The 24,643-nt window shown below is 39.2% G+C and overlaps 1 protein-coding gene and 1 non-coding gene across 6 annotated transcripts in view; both read right to left on the reverse strand.

The window, feature by feature from the left end:
- The window catches only part of Mapkap1 (MAPK associated protein 1), a 232,650-nt gene that overhangs the window by 103,450 nt on the left and 104,557 nt on the right, over window positions 1–24,643 (reverse strand). For all 5 annotated transcript variants that reach the window (XM_046451278.2, XM_046451276.2, XM_046451275.2 and 2 more), the window contains 2 exons: window positions 19,095–19,267; window positions 5,425–5,601 (listed from right to left, as the gene is read on the reverse strand). In XM_046451278.2, the coding sequence (XP_046307234.1) occupies window positions 5,425–5,601; window positions 19,095–19,267 (350 nt within the window). The remainder of the gene's footprint in view (window positions 1–5,424; window positions 5,602–19,094; window positions 19,268–24,643) is intronic.
- Window positions 23,141–23,212, reverse strand: Trnav-cac (transfer RNA valine (anticodon CAC)). The gene has a single exon. It is a non-coding gene; the product is annotated as a tRNA-Val (tRNA).

The raw sequence follows: 24,643 nt of genomic DNA on the forward strand, positions 1-24,643 counted from the left end.
ATTCTTGGGGCTGGGGTTGTGGCTCAGGGGCAGAGTGCTTGCCTAGCATGGGTGAGGCACTTGGGTTTGATTCTCCACACTGCATATAAGTAAATAAATAAAGGTCCACTGATAACTGAAAAAAAAAAGAGAGAGAGAGAGAGAGAAAATTCTTATCATCCACATCTATAGATGAAGAAAATTAAGACTTACAAAGGTAAGTAAAGTTATCTCAAGTCATGGGCAAGTCACTGTGAGGTGTGATGTGAACCCAAGTTTGCCTAAATTCAAAGCCTGTGATGACTCATTTAGAGGGAAAGATGGTGTATGGAAGTCCCCTGCAGTGGGTGATATGAGGGCATATAAGGCCAGAAAGCAACCAAAGGCCTCTGGGTATTCAAAAGATAGGGACAGAGTTAAAGAGGGCTCAGAAAGCAGGGCAGGACACAGTACTTGGCCAAGCATTATCCTGGAAGGCTGAGATGCCTGAAGATTCCCTTGTTCCTTCTCCATGAAACCCTGTGCTGGGTCCTAAAGATACAGAGATTTACTTTATCAGTGCCTTCCCCATCTTCAAGGAGCTTAGTAGTAGTAGTCTTGCTACTATCTCTCAGGATGTCTGCTCATAAGAGGACTAATTTGAAAATCTATGGATTCACAAAGTCCACTACCCACACATATTCGGTGAAAGTTATTTGAATTTTTTTTTTTAAGTCCAGATGATCAGTGTCCACCTAAACTCTGTCTCTCCTCTGCAATAAAACAGTAAGTAGAGGAAGCAAAAAAAAGTAGAAGTAGCAAAGAAATCTTTTCAGTTACCCATTTAAGAAACACATGGGAAAAAAAAAAAAGAAACACATGGCATACCTATTATAGTAATGGAGCTGCGTTGGGTATTCTGGAATACTGATGCTCCAGTTCTGCACTCAAAGGGTTGTTTCATTGTTAATAAGAGAAATAGCAGCTAACATTTAAGATAATACTTACATATACCTGACAAATGCTTTACATTCAATCCTCACAACTAACCTGTGAGGTGGGTCTTATTATTATCACATTTAAATGAACCATAGAAAGTTAAATAATTTATCCAGGATCACACACACTAGTCCAGGGCAAGGTCAGGATTAGCACTCAGAGACCACCAAGCTTTTACATACTACACTCTAATAGAGGCTGAATCAGACAGCAGGTTGTCCAACTGACTAAACCAACACCCAGGGTATTGCCAAGGACAAGGGCTTTGTTAAAATAGGGCATAGGGCCAAATCCAGGTCTGAGAACAAGACCACATCTCTAAATTGATCATAGTAAAAACTGAGCTATTTTGAAATTAAGTTAACATATCCAGAGTTAGCTCTCTGAGTGAGTACATTCCTTACAGTCAAACCTACTGCCCACTTTCTGCTTTAGCTGTGCCTTCCCAGCTTCTTTCTGTCCCTTCTCTGCTGGGAAAGAGATGCTAGGATAAAAGGAGGGAAATGAAGAGAAGGAGTCATGGTTTTACTCATGTTGCTGGATTTCCTCTCTGAAACTTTGACCCTGACCCTGGAGACCCTTGGGTCTGTCCTAACATCTGTAGGTACTTTGCTAGCTTAGCACAGGAACCAGAAAGGTGGATGGGAGGTTGCAAGCCAAGAACAAATGCACAGGCAAATGGTCAATAATCTGTATTATTTCATCAGACCACCGAGAAAAAAAACCAAAACACAGAAAGTTGAGTGACACCTTTGTTCTAAATGCTCAAATATAAAATCAATTTACCTCATGTTTTCAGAAACATTCCAGACATGTCAAATAAACTCTCCTGAACTTTAAAATAAGAAAAGATTGAGTGGGGTGCATGTTTGGGAGCGGGGAATGCAGAAATAGGGTAATTCTGGAGGGAAAAAAAAATAGAGCATTGATTTTAGAGCTGTTGTTACTCTCCACCTCGTTGGGTCCCTGCCATTCCCCAGAAGGAAGGTTCTCAGCAAGACACTGCAGTCCTAGATGCCTCTCCTGGGAAGGTGCATTTACCCCAGTCCCCACCTAACACTACCCCAAAATCACTGCTTTAAATGCCCTTCTCTCTCCTTTTTTTAATATCTATTTTTTTAGGTGTAGATGGACACAACACAATGCCTTTAGTTTTATGTGGTGCTGTGGATGGATCCCGGGTCCCGCCCATGCTAGGCAAGCACTCTACCGCTGAGCCACAATCCCAGCCCCCAGGCCCTTCTCTTTAAAAGGACTTTCAGTTCAAAATATTGCTATGATCATTTGTTACTGTACTAAAAATTTTTCTAATTACTAATTATATAAAACCTATAAAAATGCCACTGCACACATCTCCTCCTCCTCTTCTTTTTTTCCTTTGTCTGTGGTGCTGGCCTTGAGCATGCTAGGCAAGACTCTACCACACCCCAAGTCCCTATATACATCTTGTAAAGTAAAAAGGCTTCTATGAAAATACCTTATGATGAAAAATTTGTTTTATGAATTCTATTGGTAGTATTATAAAATTGATACATCTTTCAGAGAGCTATTTGTCAATAAAAAGTGAAAGTCTTAGGCTGAGAATGTAGCTTGGTGGTAGAATACCTGCCCAGCATGTGCGAGGCAGCCAGGAAAAAAAAAAAAAGTAAGAGTCTAAAGAAGACTCCACTCTCAGATCAATAAATCTACTTATGGGAAATGATCTTTAGGAAGTTATTCAACAGGGGTAAAAGGGATACAGAAATGACTGTCATTACATTAGTTACTCATTAAAACCAAACAAGGAAACAATGTAAATATGATATGGTTCCATTGCACTCATCAGTGATACACTCTGCCCCCCCGTCCCCCAGTACAGGGAATTGAACCTAGGAGTGCTCTACTACTGACCTACATCTTTAGTCCTTTTTATTTTTAATAACTTTATTTTATTTATTTATTTATTTTTATGTGGTGCTGAGGATCGAACCCACGGCCTTGCATGTGCGAGGCAAGCGCTCTACCGCTGAGCTATAACCCCAGCCCCTTTATTTTTAAATTTTGAGGCAGGGTCTTGTGATTTTCCTGCCTCAGCCTTCGGGATCTCGGGCATTATAGGTATATGCCACCACACCCAGATTGCTAATCACATTCTAAATGATTTATTCAACAACTGTATGCCCTTAGTAATCTCCATGAGGGAAGGATTAGCTCTGTGTGGGTCCCTGGTGCAAATAAATACAGACTACAGAAATCAAGAGCAGGGCTGGGGTGTGGCTCAAGCGGTAGCGCACTCGACTGGCATGTGTGCGGCCCGGGTTCGATCCTCAGCACCACATACAAACAAAGACGTTGTGTCCGCCGAGAAGTGAAAAATAAATATTAAAAAATCCTCTTTCTCTCTCTCTCTCTCTAAAAAAAAAAGAAAAGAAATCAAGAGCAGATGTTGAAATATTTAAAATTTAATGTTAAATAAAAGTAATGTAAAGCTGGACACAGTGGCACAAACCTGTAATCAAGAGGCTGAGACAGGAGGATTCCAAGTTTAAGGCCAACCTGGGAAACTCAGTGATACTCTGTCTCAAAATTAAAAATAAAAAGGGCTGGGGATATAGCTTAGTGGTAGAGTTCCCCAGGATTCAATCCCCAGTGCAGGGGTTGGGGGTGGGGAACATGCGGACAAGTGAAATACATGTATGCTCAGAGGGAAGCCATAATCGACATGTCCATGGAAATGATTATACAAAGCTGAAAATGGCAATATTAGGATGGAGGGATCATTGGAAAAATTTTAAATTATCTTAAATGTTATGTAAAGTTGATGTTTTGGGTGCCCTGGAAATGAAAAAGTGGGGGGGGGGGCGGGGGGCGGGATTTGCTATTATGTACACCAAACTTGACCTCGGAGTCAAGTGCATGAAACTGCCACCTTGAAAGCTGGAGGAGCTGCTCCTCACAGCTTACCCCCAGGCCCTCGGTGGTCTTTCTTTGCTCAAGGGTAAAAGGACTCCAAATATCCATAAGTCAATATGTAGCATGATTCTCTTTTTCAGGAAAAATCTCAAACAAAGGCAATATGTTTTAAAGATATGAGGAAAGTCCTCCAAAGCAATTCCTCTTTAGGAATAGTGAATTTGCTAGTGCCTAACAGCAGGGGGTGCCAAAGGGATCACTATTGTTCCCAGGAGATGGCTGGGAGAAGGGCTGCAGAGGGAAGCCTGAGAGTGTAGGCCTTCCCTTAGCCACTGGGCCTCAGCAGCAAAGGAGACTTGAACTGACAAAAATTACATTTTTATCTACACTAATTCTGATAGCATTTCCTTGAATATAAAAGCATTAGTATGAGCAGTTACCGTGATGAACAGAAATCCTAGCACATTAGGGTTGGTGCTGATTTCTCAAATACCATTTACATTCATCAGCACTTTGAACATCAGACTTCAGGAGTTATGGTAAGAGCTGCAGCTGGGTCTTGTTATTTATCTCACTGGTAAAGCTAGACATAAGTTGATGACTTTATTTTTATTTATTTATTTTAAAGAGAGAGAGAGAGAGAGAGAGAGAGAGAGAATTTTTTAAATTATTATTATTTATTTTTTAGTTTTCGGCGGACACAACATCTTTTGTTTGTATGTGGTGCTAAGGATTGAACCCGGGCTGCACGCATGCCAGGCAAGCGCGCTACTGCTTGAGCCACATCCCCAGCCCAGTTGATGACTTTAAAATAACAGAATTCATTCATAATCCAGTGAAATTCATTTTATGCATTTACATACACTTTTCTGAGAAGGGCTTTTATAGACTTTACAAGACAGCCAAAGGCAAAAGAAAAGGTTAAGAACATTTGCTCTCTCTGAAGGAAGGCAATTGAGGAAGAATCAAATTTGATCTGAACAAAGTTGGAGAGAAAAGTTTGCTTTGTTTTGGTGCAGTGGATTGAACCCAGGGGTGCTTAACCACTGAGCTACATCCCCAGTTCTTCTTACTTTTTGTATTCAGACAGGGTCTTGCTAAGTTGTTGAAGATCTCAATAAATGGCTGAGTCTGACCTCGAACTTGTGATCCTCCTGCCTCTAGAGTTGCTGAGATTACAGGCAAGTGCATCAAGAGAAAGGTACTTTAAATCACAAAAACGGCCACAATGCTTGATTTTCTTTTAGTTTGGATTCCTTGAAGAGGAGGCAAACCCAGGAGTTTTGCTTCACAGGGTCCAAATGAAATAGAACATCCAGAGGCCCACCTGTAGAGATGATGTTCAAAGATCTACACACACAACTTGCTCCTACAAAGCAAGGCTGTATGTAGCCTGGGTGAAGAGACATGAAGTAACACCACAAATATCATTCCCAACATCTCTCTAGAAGTAATCTTATATACGGACTCTCCAGATACCAAATAGAATTCATTTCATGAACAAAATCAAGATCATATCTGAAATGCGAGAGGACAGGGAGAAGATCTTGAGATAAATAACAGGTCAGTACTCACATTCGAACAAAGAGCGACTCTTTGGATGTCAGACCAGGAGATGAATACTTTTCAACCAGGGCCAAAGTACTGAAGCCAAACTTATGAATGGGCTCATTGGAATCCAGCGGGGGGAAATCCGTGTCTACCTCCCCATCATCCTCAGCAATGTGCAGGCAGTAGGCACTAACATTGTCACTGAAAGGAAACCACAAAAATGAGTGAATACCAAGGTAGGGAAAGGACGAGGAGATCAGAGGGAATGGTGCACAGCAAGCAAAGTGAGTTCACTGCTGATTTCTGCCCCAAGCCTATGATAGAACCAGAACCCCAAATCCCACTTCACCTATTAGGAAGAAAACACAGGGCAGTGCAACAGGAGGAAAACAATGTGAAATGAAGGGGTTTTGTTTGTTTTTGTTTTGTTTTTTAGTACTAGGGTTTGAACCCAGAGGCACTAAGCCACATCCCCAGCCCTTTTTTATTTTGAGACAGGGTCTCAATAAGTTGCTGAGGCTGCTGAGATACTCCTGCCTCAGCCTCCCCAGTCTCTGGGATTACAGGTGTGCAGCAGTGCACCTAGCTGAGGGTCTTTATATTACTCTACTCTTCTAACTTGTACTGAGCACCTGTTATGCTTAAGATGCAGAACTTAATCTCCGAGATCAAAGGTGAGATTTAGTATTAGTCCTAAGGGAAGTTTACAGTATAGCAGAGGGGAAAGTAAGCAGTACATTAACTATAATTAGATACAAACCAAACTACAAACACAGGAAAAAATTACTTGCAGTGGGTGTAGCCAGAGGCCTTTGATTAATGGGTAGGATTAAGACACTACCTGTGCTCTAGCTCAGGGAAATAACACAAAAGTAACACATGATGCTCCATATAGAAAATCAGTCCTATAGTTCTCCTTTTTATAAGAGTAACTCACACGGCAGTGTGATTTCAAACACACTTCCTTAGCAGAATAAAAGCAAATGGCCTGATACATCCTGACACAGACCCCTGGGCCAATTGACCACTTCTGGACATTTCCTACTTCCCTTGAATGTCTAGTCAGTACTCCTGGTTTTCAGTTTTTCCCAATACAGAATCAATACACACCCTCTTCTCCCCTCTTTGGGGAAAGTAAAAAGTTAATTAGTTCAAAAAGGGTAGAAAACTATATTAACATACAAACACTTTAAAACTGAAACCAACTTAAACACTTTACGGACACCCTCTTCAAAACTGCAGACTTGCTAGCATTCAGAAGCATGCTAGCTTCAGAAGCACATTCTAATAGTTCACAAGGCAAGAGAATTCTAAATTCTCCATCTTAAATTTGGAGTTTTAATTACATGATTGATGCTTAAATTAATTAATTGCAAAGTGTATGCTAATTGTTTAATTGGTTGCTTGATCTATAAAGATCATTTTTTGAATTAAATGAGTTGATTTACAAAGTTTATTGATTGGATGTGACAATGAATTATTTCACTGACTACCTGATTTGCAATTTTCCCAATTAATTCACAAATCTTTAGCTGCAACTCTGCTTATTCAGAGAACTACTTCAGGTAATCTATACTCCGTGACTCTGTCATGGCTAAGAGATATTTATTGTATAAAACAGGTAACAGAGATAGATTAAAATTAATGGAAACTGTAAATTTGCTAAATGGATGGATAACAAGAAAGTAATCTGGCTATGTGTGTCACTATAAATTTCTATGTATTTGCAATGCTGTTAAGAAATTTAAAATTTGTCTTGGAATGGTATAGAAAACTTTCAGATCTTTGTAGCAGGATACCAATTTAACCACCAACAACTGTAGAAGCAGAAGAAAGAAAGCACTTTAGATGATAAAAATATCACAGTACAGTGCTAAATGCTTTGTGGGCAGAAAGATTTGAACTCAAATTTCAGCTCCATGGCTCATGGGCTATGTGATTTCATAGAATAAGCTTTCCCTTGAGTTTTAGTTGCCAATCTCTAAAAATGGTAAAATCACCTAGTTCTAGAGTTGTAAAGATTAGATAAAATAATGTAAGTAGCCAGGCACAGTGATGACACCTGTAATCTCAGCAACTCAGAAGGCCGAGTCAGGAGATCACAGGTTCAAGACCAGCCTCAGCAATTTAGTGAGGCCCTAAGAAACTTAGTGAGACAGTGTCTCAAAATTAAAAATAAAATGGGCTTGGGATGTGATTCAGTGGTAATACACCACTGAGTTCAATCCCCAGTACCAAAAATTAATTAATTACTGATGATGATGATGTAAGTAGTGCCTAGCGTATAACAGAAGTAAAAAAATAAATGATAATGTAACCATGATAATCAAATCAGATGGAAACTCACTTTTACAATTATGTTAATACATAAATTGTAAATACATACTAGAGTAACAAAGCAACAATGAACTGACCAGCTTGTTCCAGGTTCCAGGTACCTACATTTGTAACCAGAGTTAGCACTTCCACAACGCTGAAGCCTTGGGGCTGCTGAGCCCCCAGGGTTTTATGAACAGGGCAGACATTGATGAGACAAGCAACAGACAGCACAGATTATTTATTGCCATGTAAATCAACCTGAGAAATGCCTGTGATTCCCCAGTACCACAGAGGTTCAAGGGCAAATAATAAGCCTATTGATCAAAGCAGAAAGCCAAACATTGATATCAGAAGAATTCTGCTATGACTGTCACTGGACGCTCCCAAGTCCCCTCAAAGCAAATTCAACAAATGTCACAGGCTAAGATCTGAGAGCAAACCAAAGGGTTCACTGCCAAGTGCTATTATTTTTCTCTTCAGTTCTTAAATACAAAGTGTGAAATCATTCATTCAAAAACATCTACAAAGTGCCTACCTGTGCTGCAGCATACCCTGAGCACTGGGAACACAGCAAGGAAAAGAATGACTCCTGCTGTATTATACAAGACTAATGGAAGTCTCTTCTGGGTCAGTAAAGTTTAGCAGCACACAGTGTTCCAACCCTTGAGAAGATAAAGACCAACATTCCATATTCTATGCATAGACTTTCTGGTTCTTTATGACTTTATAAAGAGATCATTAGTAAAGCTGCTATTGTATTTTTGACTTTAAAACTGCTCAGAATTTCAAATTAGTACTCACTCAACACTAATCATTGGATATATTTACTGAATACTATGTACCAGACACTGTGCAAAGGGGTGCCAACACATAAGCTCACTGGATTGAATCTCCATATCAAATCTGTGCAAGAACCAGTTATTATTATTATTATTTCTATTTTATAAATTAGAAATCTGAGGCTCAAGGGGGTTAAGTGGCTTGTTCAAGATTAGACAGTGTGTAAGTGACAGTGTTGAGATTCAAAGCTGGCAATCGAGAGTCCTTGTTAAGACGCATCACTTCCCAAGGTGTTTGGGAACACACATTTCTAAGGAAATGCCACATTTGGCATTTGAAGAGAAGGACAAAATCATGACCCATTACTTATCTTAAAAATTAGAGGCTTAGATTTATTTCAGTCTTTTACTTTTAGAGATTGGTAGTGAGACCTAAAAAAACAGAATAGCAAGATCATGATTATCTAATTAAACAGATAAAGCTGGTCTAGAGAATTCATGTCTCCTCTCCCTTTTACTCCTATTTTGATCTTATCAAAAACTGATGACATTCTGAAATGGGAGAAGGAAAAGGGGTTCAGCAGTCCCCAACCCAGGAATTTCCAAACACCAACACCTAGAGTTTACAACATAAGGAAAAAAGGGGAGCCTTCCTATGACATTGTTTGGTGCAAAGAACAGGATTTAAATGCTAACTCAGCCACTAACCAGTTGGGAAAAAAAAAAAATCTGTCTGAGAACCATTTTCTTATCTGATAAAATCTTTCCTTGATTTCTCCAGGAGAATCACGTGAGTCTCTGAAATCCAACTGAGTCTCCTCTCTGGTTTAACAGAACTTGTTTAATATTTCTACATATCAACAACACATTGCTCTTTTTCCTATTTATGAAACCAGATTCTCCTAAAGAACAGGGAATCTTCTATTGTCTCTGCATGTTTGCTGAAGAGTAAAATGGCTGGTTGGCATTTAGAAAGTAGTGAACAAATATTTGTTAAATGAATGAATATATAAATATGTAGACTGAATCACTATGAAAAAACATAAAGGGTATTATTAATGAGGTATGTGTTAATGAGAAGAGGGGACGTAATAAGCTTTTCTTTCTTTTTTTTTTTTTTTTCCTTTCATGCTTGTCACAGTGATATCTGTTAACCAAATGGGGCTTTCTATGCAATGTACATGTGTTAGAGATTGTAGCTCAAGACAAGGGGAGAAGGCAGCACAGGAAGTGGTGAGGAGGAAAGCATCAATTTTATAGACCATCCATCAAGATATGGGTACTGGCATACCACTTTTTAATGGAGAAAAACCAGAAATGATTACAACTGTGTAAAAAGTTTCAATTGTCTACAGATAAAAAGACTAGAAACAAATGCCAAAAAGTTTACAAAGACTATGCATACATGTAAGCTGTGAGCATTTTAAAAATAATTTTCTATACTTTCCAAATATTCTAAGTACATGTGACTCTCATTTTCCTTTATTTTTAAAACATTTATTTCTAATAAGGGTAATATGTGATTACTGTACACAATTTAGAAATATGGAGCAGTATAAGAAATAAAGGGAAACCTCTCAGCATCCCACACAGAGAGAATCGCTTTTCCTAGAGATCCTGAGCACTTCCTGCTTCACCTTCATCCCCAGGTTCCTAAATGGTCACTTTCTCTACCAAATTCTGGAATTATAGAGGAAATAATCTGATATTCCACATAAAGGTCTTGCGAGGATTAAATGACTCAAATTAACCAGTGTCTAACATTAAAAAAAAAAAAAATCTTGTCAAGCAGGAGGCAAAGAAACCTAGAATGCCTAGTTTTTGACTCACTACCAGAGAAGAATGATCAAAAGACTAAAAAGGCAAGAACAGAACAGGTTGGGTCCATAAGAAGAGGCTTAATTTAGAGCTGGCTTGGGATGGAAGCAGTAGTTCCTCTGAAGGACCATGAGCCTATAAAAGGACTAGAAGCTTGAACAATGAACAGGTGCAAAATGGTGACAATTGTGAGAAAGAGATCCGTGAGAGTAGTGGGGATGCAGATGTGGAATCAAACCTTTAGTAAGCATAATAACCCAATTTCAGTTATTTTTCATCAAATTAGATTAAAATTTTTCATTAGAAAAAATTATTTCACTGAATTTTGATCAAGATTCATTTTATTTTCAATGTTGGTGTGGCTTTCATGAAGTGACAAAAGCCTGTGGCCCATATATAGATGTCATATAATTCATATATGAAAATTCAGGAGCATTCCAGGAAGCATCTCAGATTTTACCAAATGTGATCTGGCATGTTTAAATTACACACTCACAAAAATTCACTCTTCTTTGAAAACTGCAAAATATGCTTAAGTATAACCAGAGAGATGAATACTTATTATGTTGTTTTTAATGAAAAATTTAAAGGGCATGATTCCAAAATGTCCAGAACTTTCATTACTAGGGCTTTGGTGTTTATTGTGATAGCAGAATCAATATTAAGTGCATGTCAGGCATTAGCAAGAAAAACAAAGTCCTCAACTTACAGTTTAGAATTTGATCTCTCTGAAGTCAGATCAAAAAGAAAAAAATTTTTTAAGGGACTGGGGTTTTGGCTCAGTAGCAGAGCTCTTACCTTACACATATGAGGCACTGGGTTTGATCCTCAGCATTACATAAAAACAAACAAAATCCGTGTATAACTAAAACAAATTTTTTTTAAAGTTTTAAGACTGTCAAGATTTCCTTTTCTCCAAGACCCATAAAATGGAAAGTAAAAATTGGTAAGTAACAGTATAAGATTTGTTAAGACAAAGCAATCTCACAGAGGAATAATTAATCTCAAATTTTCTGGTACAGAAGTTCTAGAGAAATAACCACTAATTTCTAAGTAAAAGCAAGACCCTGGTACTACTCTGAGCTCCTTTTTGGATGGTACCTGATGATCTTCAAATTCATTGATACTTGCCACATGCTATTAATCTCATCTAGTGTAGTTTTCTTTGTTGTTATATTTTTCATCACTAGAAATTCCATTTGGGTTTTAAAAAAAAATACCTTCTATTTTTCTCTTCATCATGTTCACATTTAGGGCTCTGTCACCTTGACCATATTAAACATGTTCATAATAGCTAATTTAACATTGTTGTTTGCTAATTCTATCTTTCTGTCATTTCTGGGAAGTTCTTCATATTGTTCTAAACTGGGGATATTTTTTCAAACAAATTCAGTTGGCAGAATTCTGAATTTCAGAAACTCATAAAATCTATTATAAACCATTCTGTAACCATTCTCAATACCACTACCTAAAGGATCTTTCAGAAACATAATTGTGATGCCTTCACCTCCATGCTTAAAGCCTTCATACCTTTAGAATAAGGTCAAGAGCCCATTAACAGAAGCTGCCTTCCATAATACCATTCGCTGTACTTTCCCCACCTTCCAACCAATCCCCTGCTATTCTAGAACACACAACTTAGGCTCAACTACACCCACTGCTTGCAGTTCCTCAAGTCACATGCAGTTCCCATCACCATTCAGTCCAGAGGCTCCCTGTTCCTCGTGGGTCAGAAAGATTTAAGCTATAGCTCAAGTATCAGTTCCACTAAGGCTGCTTCCTTGACATCATCCCACCCTGGCCCCCATTCAATCCAGGCCTCCATCTCCAAGCAGAACCAGAGAACCCTTCTCTAGAAGTCTCAATGACACTGGGGCTGAACATGTGTGATCTGGTGTCTGTCTCAACCACCAACCTGATCCTCAAGGCCAGAAACTATTTGATGACCCTCTGTATCCCCAGCATAGTGTCTGGGACAGTGTAGATAACATGTAAATGCTTAGTGGGAGGGAGGGAGGAGGGAACAAGGAGAAAGAAGAGGGAGGGAAGGAAGGGGTCTCTTAAATGGCTATGGTATCCGTGATGCTTTTCATGAGAAGAATCTCATTTTTTCATACAGTACAACAAGGGAAATGGACGCAGACCTAGGTTCAAATCCTGATTCCATTACCCATTCCCCTGCTTCTTTGCTTTTAATACCCTCTCTTTCCTTCCCATGCCACTTGCTAAGAATATTCATGGTACTGGTAAGTTACTTAATTTCCTGACTCTCAGTTTTTTTTTCCAGCAAAAATGTTATCTGTGCTGTGACTTATAAAGCTATTGTAAGGAATAAGATAATACCTTTAATGTGCTTTACACCCAGTAGGCATGCCACTGCCTTCTTACCTACCAACACGTTATCTAGTGTTGTGGAAACTCTGACCACTATAAAATGACAATGACGGGTTTTCTTTCTATCCAGCTCATGAGGAAACCTTGCAATAACACACCAACCACTTACGTAAGTACATCACAAGTGGAGAACATCTACTTGGTGATCTATATGGGGTGTCTCGGCAGACACATCTGGAGAAGGGCCCCCCTGGCAAGGCAAGACGGAGGGTCATTTCAGTCCAGATCTTTCAATGTTCCCATGTTCTCTCATCCATTCCACAAATTATTTATTGCACTGTGTTATGGACTGGGGGCTATAAGACCATAAAATAGACATGGTCCAGATACTACTTATCAGACTTCTCTTAGATATCGCTCAAGTAATCTCAGCCTTCATTACATCCCTAACTATGGATTCACCCCTCTCTGAACCTGTCTGGTTTCTGGGTTGCATGGCTTCAACACCACATGAACAGTTCTTCCACATCTGCTGGAGGCCCTCCTCTCTCTTCACTTACAATTAACATCTCTACACAGGTGACTCCTGAATTCCCATTTCCAGCTAACCTCTCCTCTGAACTCCAGACAAGCAAAATACAATGACTGTTTGAGAACTTCTTTTAGAAATATATAGCAGAGCTGTAGGCAAGACCAAACTCCTGCTGCCTCTGCGGCTCTTCTTCAAACCCTGGAAGTCACTTTGCAAAGACCATTCTCCCATGCTGTCTATTTCAGTCAAAGGCACGACAACACAGAAAGTGTGCAAGTCCAAAATCCAGGGAGTCATCTTTGACGCAGCTCTTCTCCCACATTCCACACCTAATTCATCCTCAAGTCCTGAGAATTTCCCCTCTCAAATATTTTCAGAATCTGTCTACGTCTCCCAGACCCCACAGGGGCCGCTGCCACCTCTCAGTCTCATTCCACTCTAGCCTCTCCTCCTCCTTTGTGCTCTGGTCACACTAGCCTTCTTTCATTCTCTGACACAATATGCTTCCTCCTGTCATGGGGTCTTGGGTCACGCTGCTCCACCTCCTGGGCTCTTCCCCCACCAAATGCCTCTGGTGTCCCTTTCCCAGGGAATTTCCCCAACTTCTAGACTAGGCTTTCATAAACAGCGTTTCTTTCCTTCAGAGCACTTAACTTCATTTTTTTTCAATATTTATTTTTTAGTTGTAGTTGGACACAGTACCTTTATTTTATTTATTTATTTTTGTGTGGTGCTGAGGATCGAACCCAGGGCCCCGCATGTGCAAAGTGAGCGCTCTACCACTGAGACACAACCCCAGCCCCCTTTACTCCATTTTTAAGAAACATTAATTATTTGAATTAATTTTAATCATTTGCCCACTTCCCTCAGTAGACCGTGGAATTCATGAGAGAGAGACCATATCTAGTTCTATTCACTACTGTACACCTAGCAAAATGCCTGGGATATAGCAAACACACAATACCTATTTGTAGAATGCACGAATGAATACAAATGATAAGGCAAATGAGATGAGCCAGTTACAAAGTACTATTACACTTGATGATTTCTTCTTCCCAACACACTGTAAATATTTTGAACGAATCGAATGGTATTTCTCTCGTTCTCTCTTTTATCCTCAATACTTAGTGTGTGGGACTCCAAAATATTTGCTGAATGAAGGAATGTCAAACTACAGAGATATAAGGTCAGCGGTTGCCAGAGACGAGGAAGGAGAGGGGAACAGATGGAGCACTGGGCTTGAGCAAAGTATCAAGCGGGGAAGAAAAAGGCATTTTTGACTAGAAACAAGCAAAACAAGACAGAGTACTGCTGCCAGTTACGGAGTATAAAGCTCGGGATGCACAGGAGCACATGTGGAGGCATCAGAAGGGGAGGGGCCATTCAAACTGTATTATTTAGGGAAGGGGTTCTCATGATGACTCCGAGGGACATGAAGTAGAAGAAGTAACCTAGAAATGAGAGAAGAGTGGCTATAGATGTGCACGCAGACAGTGCAAGAGGGAACTATAAAGAACACACACACACAAAAAAAAAAACCCAAACAGCAAAGCTCTCTGGAAACATCATAAGGTCCCACATCTACACACTGTCATAAACCCACAGGACTCAGAGCAGGGTCCTCAATTCATCAAGAACAGGCTTTACTATCTATTCCTGCTGAACTATTATTGGTACTGGTTGCAGCAGTAGCTGCTAGAGTACTTAGTAACAGCAGAAACGTATACTTAAGTATTTGCCATGTATTTTCAAGTTTCATTTACATAAATATCCTATTAGATAGCTTCTACCTCATTCTAGACAAGAGAAAACCATACTACATGGGGCTTAAGTAATCCATCCAAGATCACCCTGCTGTTACGTTAACACCAGACTTAAAACTGAGGCTACACCTTACGTCCCACACTTTTAACCATTATCTTATACTCTAAGAAGGCAGATGATGATATTAACATATTTTAGACAGCTTTTATGAAAAATTATCAAAATGAAATTTGATATTTAATGAGATAAACCCTCAACTATCTACAAAACCCACCAACTTTCCAAAGAGCTCTAGATAGGTGAGATTCTGTCATAATGAGTAAACTCACCACAGAATGATGATCTCCATGGTGTAGCTCTCTTAGTATATGGTGCAGCTCTCTTAGTATATGGTGCACTATTCAATATGGTATCCATAAGCTACATGTGGCTAGTAAACATTTTTGAAATGTGGATAATCTAAACTGAGGTATGCTATAAGTTACAAATAAACAGCAGATAATGAAGGCTTATGACCAAAACAAGAACATAATATATCTCATTAATAATTTTTGTGTTACATGTTCAAATAATATCATTTTGGATGTAATAAAAGATATTATAAGGGCTGGGGTTGTGGCTCAGTAGGGCACTTTCCTAGCACATATGAGGCACTAGGTTTGATCCTCAGCATCACATAAAAAATAAATAAATAAAATAAAGGTACTATATCCATCTATAACTAAAAATATTTTTTAAATATACTATAAATTAATTTCACCTTTTGTTAATTTTCATAAATTACCAGAACATTTAAAATGACTCATGCTCCTCACATCTGCAGTTTGTATTATATTCCTTTTTGATAGCTCTGAGCATAGCCATAATCTCCAAGGCACTCTATTCCAGCTTCTGGACTACAGCAAACTTCTCAAGCTTTTAGTAGCTCACCTATCAAGAGCATGATAAATAGCAATCACATTTATGGTGAATGCTGAGGGGACACTGCAAGGAAGAAGGCAGGGAAGGGCCATCCTAATATATAAAAAGAGTCGTAATATATGATTAAAGTCTCTACATCAGAAATGGAATAGTCAAAACGACTCTTGAAAATCCCTTAAATTATCTATTAAGTATAGTAAATGTGACTTTGTACAAAGAGTGAATGTAAACCAAGTTGATGACACAGTAAAACCACACTGAATTTTATTTTTCTCTCAAAAATTGTTTTACTCTTGAATCAAATATAAGTTAAGGAATTTTTAAAAATATTTTTTAGTTATAATTGGACACAATACCTTTGTTTTATTTATTTATTTTTATGTAGTACTGAGGATTGAACCAGTGCCTCATACATGGTAGGTGAGCCCTCTACCGCTGAGCTACAACCCCAGCCCCAAATTAAGGAATATTTTTTAAAATCTTACAGATAAGAAATAGGCCTACAGAAACACAGACCTAATCTTTGACACAAGAGCAAAGGCAATCCAATGGAACAAACAGTCTTTTCAGCAAATGGTGATGGAGCAACCAGACATCCACATGAAAATATGGAATCCAGAAACAGACCTTAGACCTTCCCCTCACTGCCCCCTAAAAAATACCCTCAAAAAAGATCATTTATTTATTTTTGGTTTTTTGGCAGTTCTGGGGATGGAACCCAGGATCTTGTTCCCCCACATTCAAGGCAAGCACTTAACCACTGAGCTACATCACAAGCCTAGGATCACAGATCTAAATCTAAATCACAAAACTATAAAACTTCTAGAAGATAACTAAGGACAGAAAACTAGATGACTTTGGATTTGGATGGTGATGACTTTGTAGATCTAACTCTAAAAGCACAATCCACGAAAGAAAAAATAAGCTGAAGTTAATTAACATTTAAAACTTCTGCTCTGTAAAAAATAATGTTAAGAGAATGAAAAGATAAGCCACAGATTAGGAAACTTCTTGCAAAACTTCTAAAGAACTTTTTTCTAAAATACACAAAGAAGTTAAAACTCATCAATAAGGAAACAAAATTTCAATTAAACAGACAAAAAATATGAATATCTCACCAAAGAAGAAAAAGATAGCAGACACACATGTGGAAAAAGTGCTCAACATCAATAATAAAACACGAGATACCTGTATATACCTATTAAAATAGCTAAAATCCAAAATACTAACAAACCAAATGCTGATGAGGATGTGGGGCAATTTGTGTTTAATGATACATCTGGACAAGTCTACATCTTGTGTTACATTTACTGTATCTTTTCATTCGTCTTCTTCCTTGCCTGTACATCTAGATGGACAAGTCTACATCTTGTGTTACATTTACTGTTTCTTTTCATTCTTCTTCTTCTTTGCCTGTAGCTGAACCAATAAACTTTCATTACTCATTTTTCTCTTTCATGTTTAGAAAGCCATATAATTTTTTTCCTTAGTGGTCACTCTTGCATTTTACATTTGCATAATTTCACTTAGGACTCACATGTGTAGTTGTCTGGTGGCTCCACTCTCTCTAATCTGGACACAAGCTTAGCACACTTTAGTTACACGCTGAACTTTCCCCTCTCATCTTCTTTGATATAATTATCTAAAATTATCTAATATTTTTTTAAATGAAGGATTGAATCCAGCAGCACTCAACAACCACCGAGTCCCATTCCCAGTACTTTTTATTTTGAGACAGGATCTCACTAACTTGTTTGAACCGGCCTTGAATTTGTGATCCTTCTGCCTCAGCCTCCTGACTAGCTGGGATTACAGGCATGTGCCACAACACCCAAGCTAAGAAACATTTCAAGAATAAAATCAGGCAATACAAAGCCATTAGTGCCATGGCTTCCTTTAATGTTTCACCATTCCCACTTCATGCTGAAAAGGGTCAGCATCACAGCCTCAGGAGACCAGCTGACTTACCCTTGTCTGAGCTTGATGTTATTCTGGTTGGAAAGGCTTTCTTCCATTTTCATCAGAGCAATACAGATTATCTTTATATCCACAACTTATTCAGGCAAAACGGATGAAAATGTCAATAAAAACTTTAAAGAAGTTGGGCACGGTAACGCACGCCTGTAATCCCAGCAGCTCAGAAGGCTGAAGCAGGAAGATTGCAAGTCCAAAGCCAGCCTCAGTAACTGAGCAAGATCCTGTCTCTAAAGAAAATAAAAAACAGGGCTGGGGATGTGGCTCAGTGATTGAGTGCACCTGAATTCAATCCCTGATACAAATAAATTAAAAAAAAGAAGAAGGAGAAGGAGAAGAAGTTTAAAGAATAATTAATTTTATGTGCAAATTTTTAATGTGCTTAAAGAAAAACTCTGCTAACTCTAAAAATGGGAGAGGGGAGAAGAAAGTTTCCCTGAGAACCTGTTTTCAAAAAAAGGTATTCACTACATTTTACCATATTCCAATCTCTATTGCTACAAAGAACTAGAAGAGAATGCCTGTCAGAGAAGAAATTCAAGTAAGGGAGAGCCAATGCAGCAAAGCACTTTAAAATTCAAGTTGGAATGTCCAGGCACAGAGATTCTACTTTCAAGCACAAAATATTTAATTTTTTAATGAGGAATACAACCTAGTGATTGAGGGGAAAAAAATTAGCCACTGACTGATAACAAAGAAAACAAAAATACAGACTAAAATTCTACAGAAAGCAAAAGGAAATAATGTAAGGACTGACATTAGACCGACCTGAAATCAAATCCTGACTATGTCATCTCCCATTGGTGTAACCTTCAGCAAGTGACAACTCTCTGACCCTGAGTTTTCCCCTCTGCAGAGAGAGGATCATATAATAGGGAGCTGGGAGAATCAAACAGGACACCCGTTATGAAGTACCCAGCCCAGGGCTGGCTCGTGGTAGGTGCTCAACATCAGTTCCTTCCCATTACCTCCCACACTGCTTTCGTTGGTAGGTATAATATAAGGGCTTGGGGGAATTGTTAAAATTCATTTTCTCATGTCTATATTTATGAACAGATAAGCCTGTTTTGCAAGCAGATTTCTGAGGTAGCCTGAAATACACAGGCCCAAAGTCTGGTGAGCACCCTGAACTGGATCAGTATGGAGCTCTGGTTCCCAGGCCAATGCCTAGAAAGACTGACTTGGCCAAGAATACAGTTTTGGTGACCAGAAATCTGCCAGAAACTAGAGCAATCAAAACCAGAAAGGATTACTTGAGCTTCGGCTCCCGTCCTTCGCTTGTATACTGCCAACAGATGAGCCCAATGAGGTCCTGTACCCTGGCGCTGGCCATTGTCACCACGGTCATTGGCAGCAGTCTGTCCTGGCTTGAGTGCAGGGGGAGGTAGACATCGATCTTCTTGGTTGCAGTTGTGCCTACGTGACCCTGTGGACAGAGCACATGCAAGAGTGAAGCGCACAGCCAGGGTTGTGCAGCCCACAGTGGTCACAACCATTACTCTCAGGCCCAGGTGCGGCCCAGCCATTGCTCATCCTTTCTGCACAGACCTGCTCTGCGCCTCTACTGGTCCCAAAGCAGAACACTGTCTAGCTTCAAGGGTATTTTTCCTTTAGTTTTCATTTTCTAAGGGTACAATGAATCCAGCTCTGCCAGCAGGAAGGTAAATGAGCACCACAACCAAGATGAACGAGCAAGAGCAGTGATCAGAGCTGATGTTTGGCATAGTAGTAGACTAGTAGACTAGCTTTTGCTGCTAACTCAATATGACCTTGGAGAACTCTCCATCAGAACTCTGTGGCATCAGCTGCCCTCCCTGGAATCCACTACTGAAAAGTGTCTCCTTGAGATGTTGAGATAAGCTGCCTAGGAAGTTGCCACACTCTCTGGGGAAGCATTTGCCCTGGAATCAAGTGCTTGCCTTCTCAGAAACTACTGGGAATGTAGCATACCTGTTTACTTCAGTGTCACACAAGTTGAAGGGTCCACGGTCTTTGCTTACTGCCTATCCTCACAGTGCTCTGCCTATCGCCCACACCCGCTCTTCCCTCCTGAACCTTCCACTGGGTCCTCAAGCTCCTGCACTAAGCAATGTTCATAAATCCTCAGCTGCTTTTAATAAACACTCCCTCAGCCTCTCTGAATCTTAATCAAAACCTGGTGTTTATTGAGGATCCTTTTCCTCTGGCTGTCCTCCTTAAGAGAAGTATTATTTGTTTGTTTGTTTTTTGTGGCAGGGTCTTGCTAAATTGCCTAGCTGGACTAAAACTTTCAATCCTCCTATTTCAGTCTCCCAAATAGCTGGGATTATAGGTGAGCATCACCACATCCAGCTCTTTTTCTTTTTATTAAAAATAAATAAATAAATCCTCAAGGCCAGGACATAGAGTAGGTATTTTTGTTTCCATTAACACTTCTTTCAAACTATTACTTCCTCTCCCCCTTTCTTTTTTGGTACTGGGAATTGAACCTAGGGGTGCTTTACCACTGAGCTAAGTTCCCACTTATTTTTATTTTGAGACAGGGTCTTGTTAAATTGCACAGAGCCTCACTAAAGTGTTCTAAGGCTGGCCTTGAACTTGTGATCTTCCCACCTCAACCTCCCTAGACCCTGGGATTACAGGCTTGTACCACCATTCAGGCTACTTCCCCTTTCTTCCAAAAATCCCAGTTCCTTTAAGGTCCAAATCTTAACTACTCCACCCTCTTCCTCTTCTTTTCTATTTCTGTTATGCACCAACCTCCTGGTCACTCCTCTCCCTCACTGAAGTCCTGAGTTCATCTGTCTTCTTTCTCACCCACAAACATGTCCATATGCCGTATGCAGAAAAGTGTCACAGACAACTTAAGTTCACAATGGAGCACTTCACTGTTGCTCATTCCTGCCCATCCTTACTCATAACAGACCCTTCATTTCAGTAAGTGCCACCACCATGATGCCAGCTGCTTAAGGCAGTAGTCTTGAGTCCTCTTTCCCACTCCTACTGCCCACCTATCCCCCTAGCAACTTGTGTGTCTACCCCCAAAATATACTTCAACAGGGAAAGAACTGTCTTTCAACAAATGATGCCAGGGACAACTGAATAGTCACATGCAAATGAATGAATTTGAACTCCTGCTAATACCGTATTCAAATATTAATTCAAAATGGATTGAAGACCTAAATATAAGAAGTAAAGCTATAAAGCTCATTCATAGAAACAAAAAGTATAAGTCTTCGTGAATTTGATTAGGCAACAATTTCTTTAAAACAACACCAAAAGCACAAACAACAAAAGATAAATTCGATTCATCAAAATTTTAAAATTTTGTAACTCAAAGGACACTATCAAGAAAGTGAAAAACATAACCCACAGAATAGGAAGAAATATCTGCAAAACATGTATCTGATAAGGGTCTACTATCTAGAAAATATTAAGAATTTTCACAACTCAACATGAAGGTGATCCGATTAAAACACTGGCAAAGGATTTGAGCAGACGGGTCCAAAGAAGATATATAAATGGCCAACAAACAAATGAAAAAACAAACAACTTAATCAATAAATGGGCTAATGAGCTGAACAGACACTTCTCAGAAGATATGCAATCAATCAACAAATATATGAAAAAATGTTCAACATCTCTAGTAATTAAAGAAATGCAAATCAAAACTACTCTAAGATTTCATCTCACTCCAGTCAGAATGGCAGTTATCAAGAATACAGACAACAATAAGTGTTGGCCAAGAAGTTGGGAGAAAGGGCACGCTCATACATTACTGGTGGGACTGCAAATTGGTACAACCAATCTGGAAAGCAGTATGGAATTCCTTAGGAAACTTGGAATGAAACCACCATTTGACCCAGCTATCCCACTCCTTGATCTATATACCCAAAGCATTAAAAACAAAACAAAACAAAACAAAAAAATAAACTACAGTAACGCAGCCACATCAGTGTTCATAGCCAGTACAATTCACAATAGCAAACTATGAAACCACCTAGATGCCCTTCAATAGATGAACGAATAAAGAAACTGTGGTATATATACACAATGGAGTATTTTTCGACAATAAAGAGAGAATAAAATTACGGCATTTGCAGGCAAATTGATGGAGTTAGAGAATGTCATGCTAAGAGAAGTAAGCCAATCCCAAAAAACCAAATGCCAAATGTTTTCTCTGATAAATGGATGCTAATCCATAATGGGAGTGGGGGGGGTAAGATGAGTGGTGGAACTTTGGATGAGGCAAAAGGGAGTGGGGAGGGAGCGTGGGGGTAGAAAAGATGGTGAAATGAGACAGACATCATTATCCTAGGTATGTGGATAATTGCACAAATGGTGTGACCCTACTTTGGGTACAACCAGAAGTCAAAAATTGTGCTCCATTTGTGTATAATGAATCGAAGAGCATTCTGCTGTCATGTATAACTGATTAGAACAAATAAATTAAAATTTAAAAAAACACAATGAGATACCTCTTCATACCCACTAAGATGGTTATGGATTTTTTTTTTTTAAAAAAACCCTTCCCCCTCAAAAAATAAAAATACCTGACAATAACAAGGGTTTGTGAGGATGCAAATAAACTGGAACCTCATACATTAACAGTAGGAATATAATATATTCCTGTGAAAAACAGTTTGGCAGTCTCTCAATAGTAAACACTGAATTATCATATGATCCAACAATTCCACTCCTAGATATATACTCAAGAGAATGGAAAACATGTTCACACAAAAACTTGGAAAGGCATGTTCATAGCAACATTGTTTATAATAGTGAAAGAATGGAAATAGTTAGAAGTTCATTAACTGATTATAGATAAACAAAATCCTTATAGTGAAATATTACTCAGCCATAAAAAAGGAACGAACCATTGATACTTGCCACAACATGGATGACACTTGAAAATAGTATGCTAAAAGAAAGGCCAGAGGTAAAATGTCACTTATTATATTGACCCATTTATATGAAATGCCTGGAAAAGGCAAGTCCAAAGATACAGAGAGTAGATTAGTGACTGGCAGAAATTGGGGGGGGGGGGGGGGCGGAGGGACTGGGAGATATGGAGCTTCTTTTTTGTGGTGTTAGAAATGTTCTGGAATTAGATAGTGATAATAGTTGGGTAACATTATGAATACATTAAAAACCATAGACTGTACACTTAAAATAGTGAATTTTATATGAGCATTATCTCAATAAAAAAACTGGAAAATACATAATTTAAAACCATCCCCCTTTGCTCCATCTCTAGATTCCAAACTTAAGTATTGTACTCTGTCTATTGTAATTTGTTTTCTTTTTTTTTTTTTTTTTTTGGTGGTGCTGGGGATCGAACCCAGGGCCTTGTGCATGTGAGGCAAGCACTCTACCAACTGAGCTATATCCCAGCCCCTGTAATTTGTTTTCCACATATTTAAAAAAAAAAAACTCTACTTACACTCCTCTTTAAATTCCTCCAGTGAGTTGTTCCCAGGACACAGAATGAAACTGAAACTCCTTGCAATGTCCCACATGGCAACAAATGACCCAGGCTCTGTCTGCCTCTCCATCATCACCTGCTGCCACACCCTGGCCTGCTCACCAGGCTTCAGCTATGCTGGATTCTGGAAAGTGCTCTAAACACACAAGACCGTGAGAAAGAGCAAGAATGAGGTGAGAGCAAGTGGGCTTTGTCATTTGCATCTCCCACTCTCAAGGCTTTATGAGGTGCTTCTCACTTTCTAAAAGGTTCTGCTCCCTAATGTCTGTATACCTGGCTCCTAATCCTCTTAATGTGTGCTTTTGAGAAGGTTGTGAAATCTCTCGGGCTTTTGTTTCCTCATATGTAAGATGATGATAATGATGAGACCTACCTATCATGAGACCTTTGTGAGGATTATTGCCACTGTTGTTATTATTCAAGGTTTAGCTCATCTGGCTCCTACTCAGAGAAACCTTCACTGATAATGCTACAGAAAGAAGCCCCTCTCCATTATGCACTCCACACGGGTCCTGCTTGTTTCCTTCACAGCACTTAACAATTTAAGAGTAGGTATTTATTGATGTTCATCCACAGCAGACACCTCCTGCCCAACCTGTAACGTCCATGAGGGCAGTGATGATATCTGCTTTGTTTACTGCCCCATGCATGATTCCTAGCATTGTGCCTGGCATAGTAAAGACTCTCAAAAACAAAAAATGTGTTAAGACAGGCATGGTGGTACCTGCCTAGAGTCCCAGCTACTTGAGAGACTGAGGCAGGAGGATCCTTGAGCATAGGACTTTGAGACCAGCCTGGGTAATGCAGCAAGACTGTGTCTCAAAAATAACAACAACAACAACTAAACAACCAAGCAAACACGAACTATGAAACTCCAGGATGAGTGTCTGAGTGACTCAGGTGCCCACCAGGACACTTGGAAGGAAATCAATAAATGTCAGTTTCCCCATCCCTCTTGTCCTTGTTTGTGGGTTTATTTCTTGGTCATTGAGGAAAATGGATGGATTTGAACAATCACATTTTCATCTTTAACATTCTAAAATTCTATCATTCTAAGGTGGAAAAGGTCAGAACTAAGACAAAAACATATAAAGTCAGCTTAAAAAAAAAAGTGTTTAGAGAAATTTCACTTCTCATATAACCCAGCATCTAACATTAGATCAACTGATGGTTCCCCCAAGCCTTGTCTCTACATTATAAAGCAAAGAAGGATCTTCTATATCCCGCATGCACACAAACTCTCTCTCTCTTCACATAAACTTGAGTGCAAGTACACACATCCACGCATGGTTTTTAGCCTGGAAATAATTTCATTGGCTAATTAAGACTTTGCCAAAC

The sequence above is a fragment of the Marmota monax genome, unplaced genomic scaffold (genome assembly GCF_021218885.2).
Source record: "Marmota monax isolate L192 unplaced genomic scaffold, Marmota_monax_Labrador192_F-V1.1 WCK01_AAM20220418_F8-fsc00020, whole genome shotgun sequence".
Taxonomy (NCBI): domain Eukaryota; kingdom Metazoa; phylum Chordata; class Mammalia; order Rodentia; family Sciuridae; genus Marmota; species Marmota monax.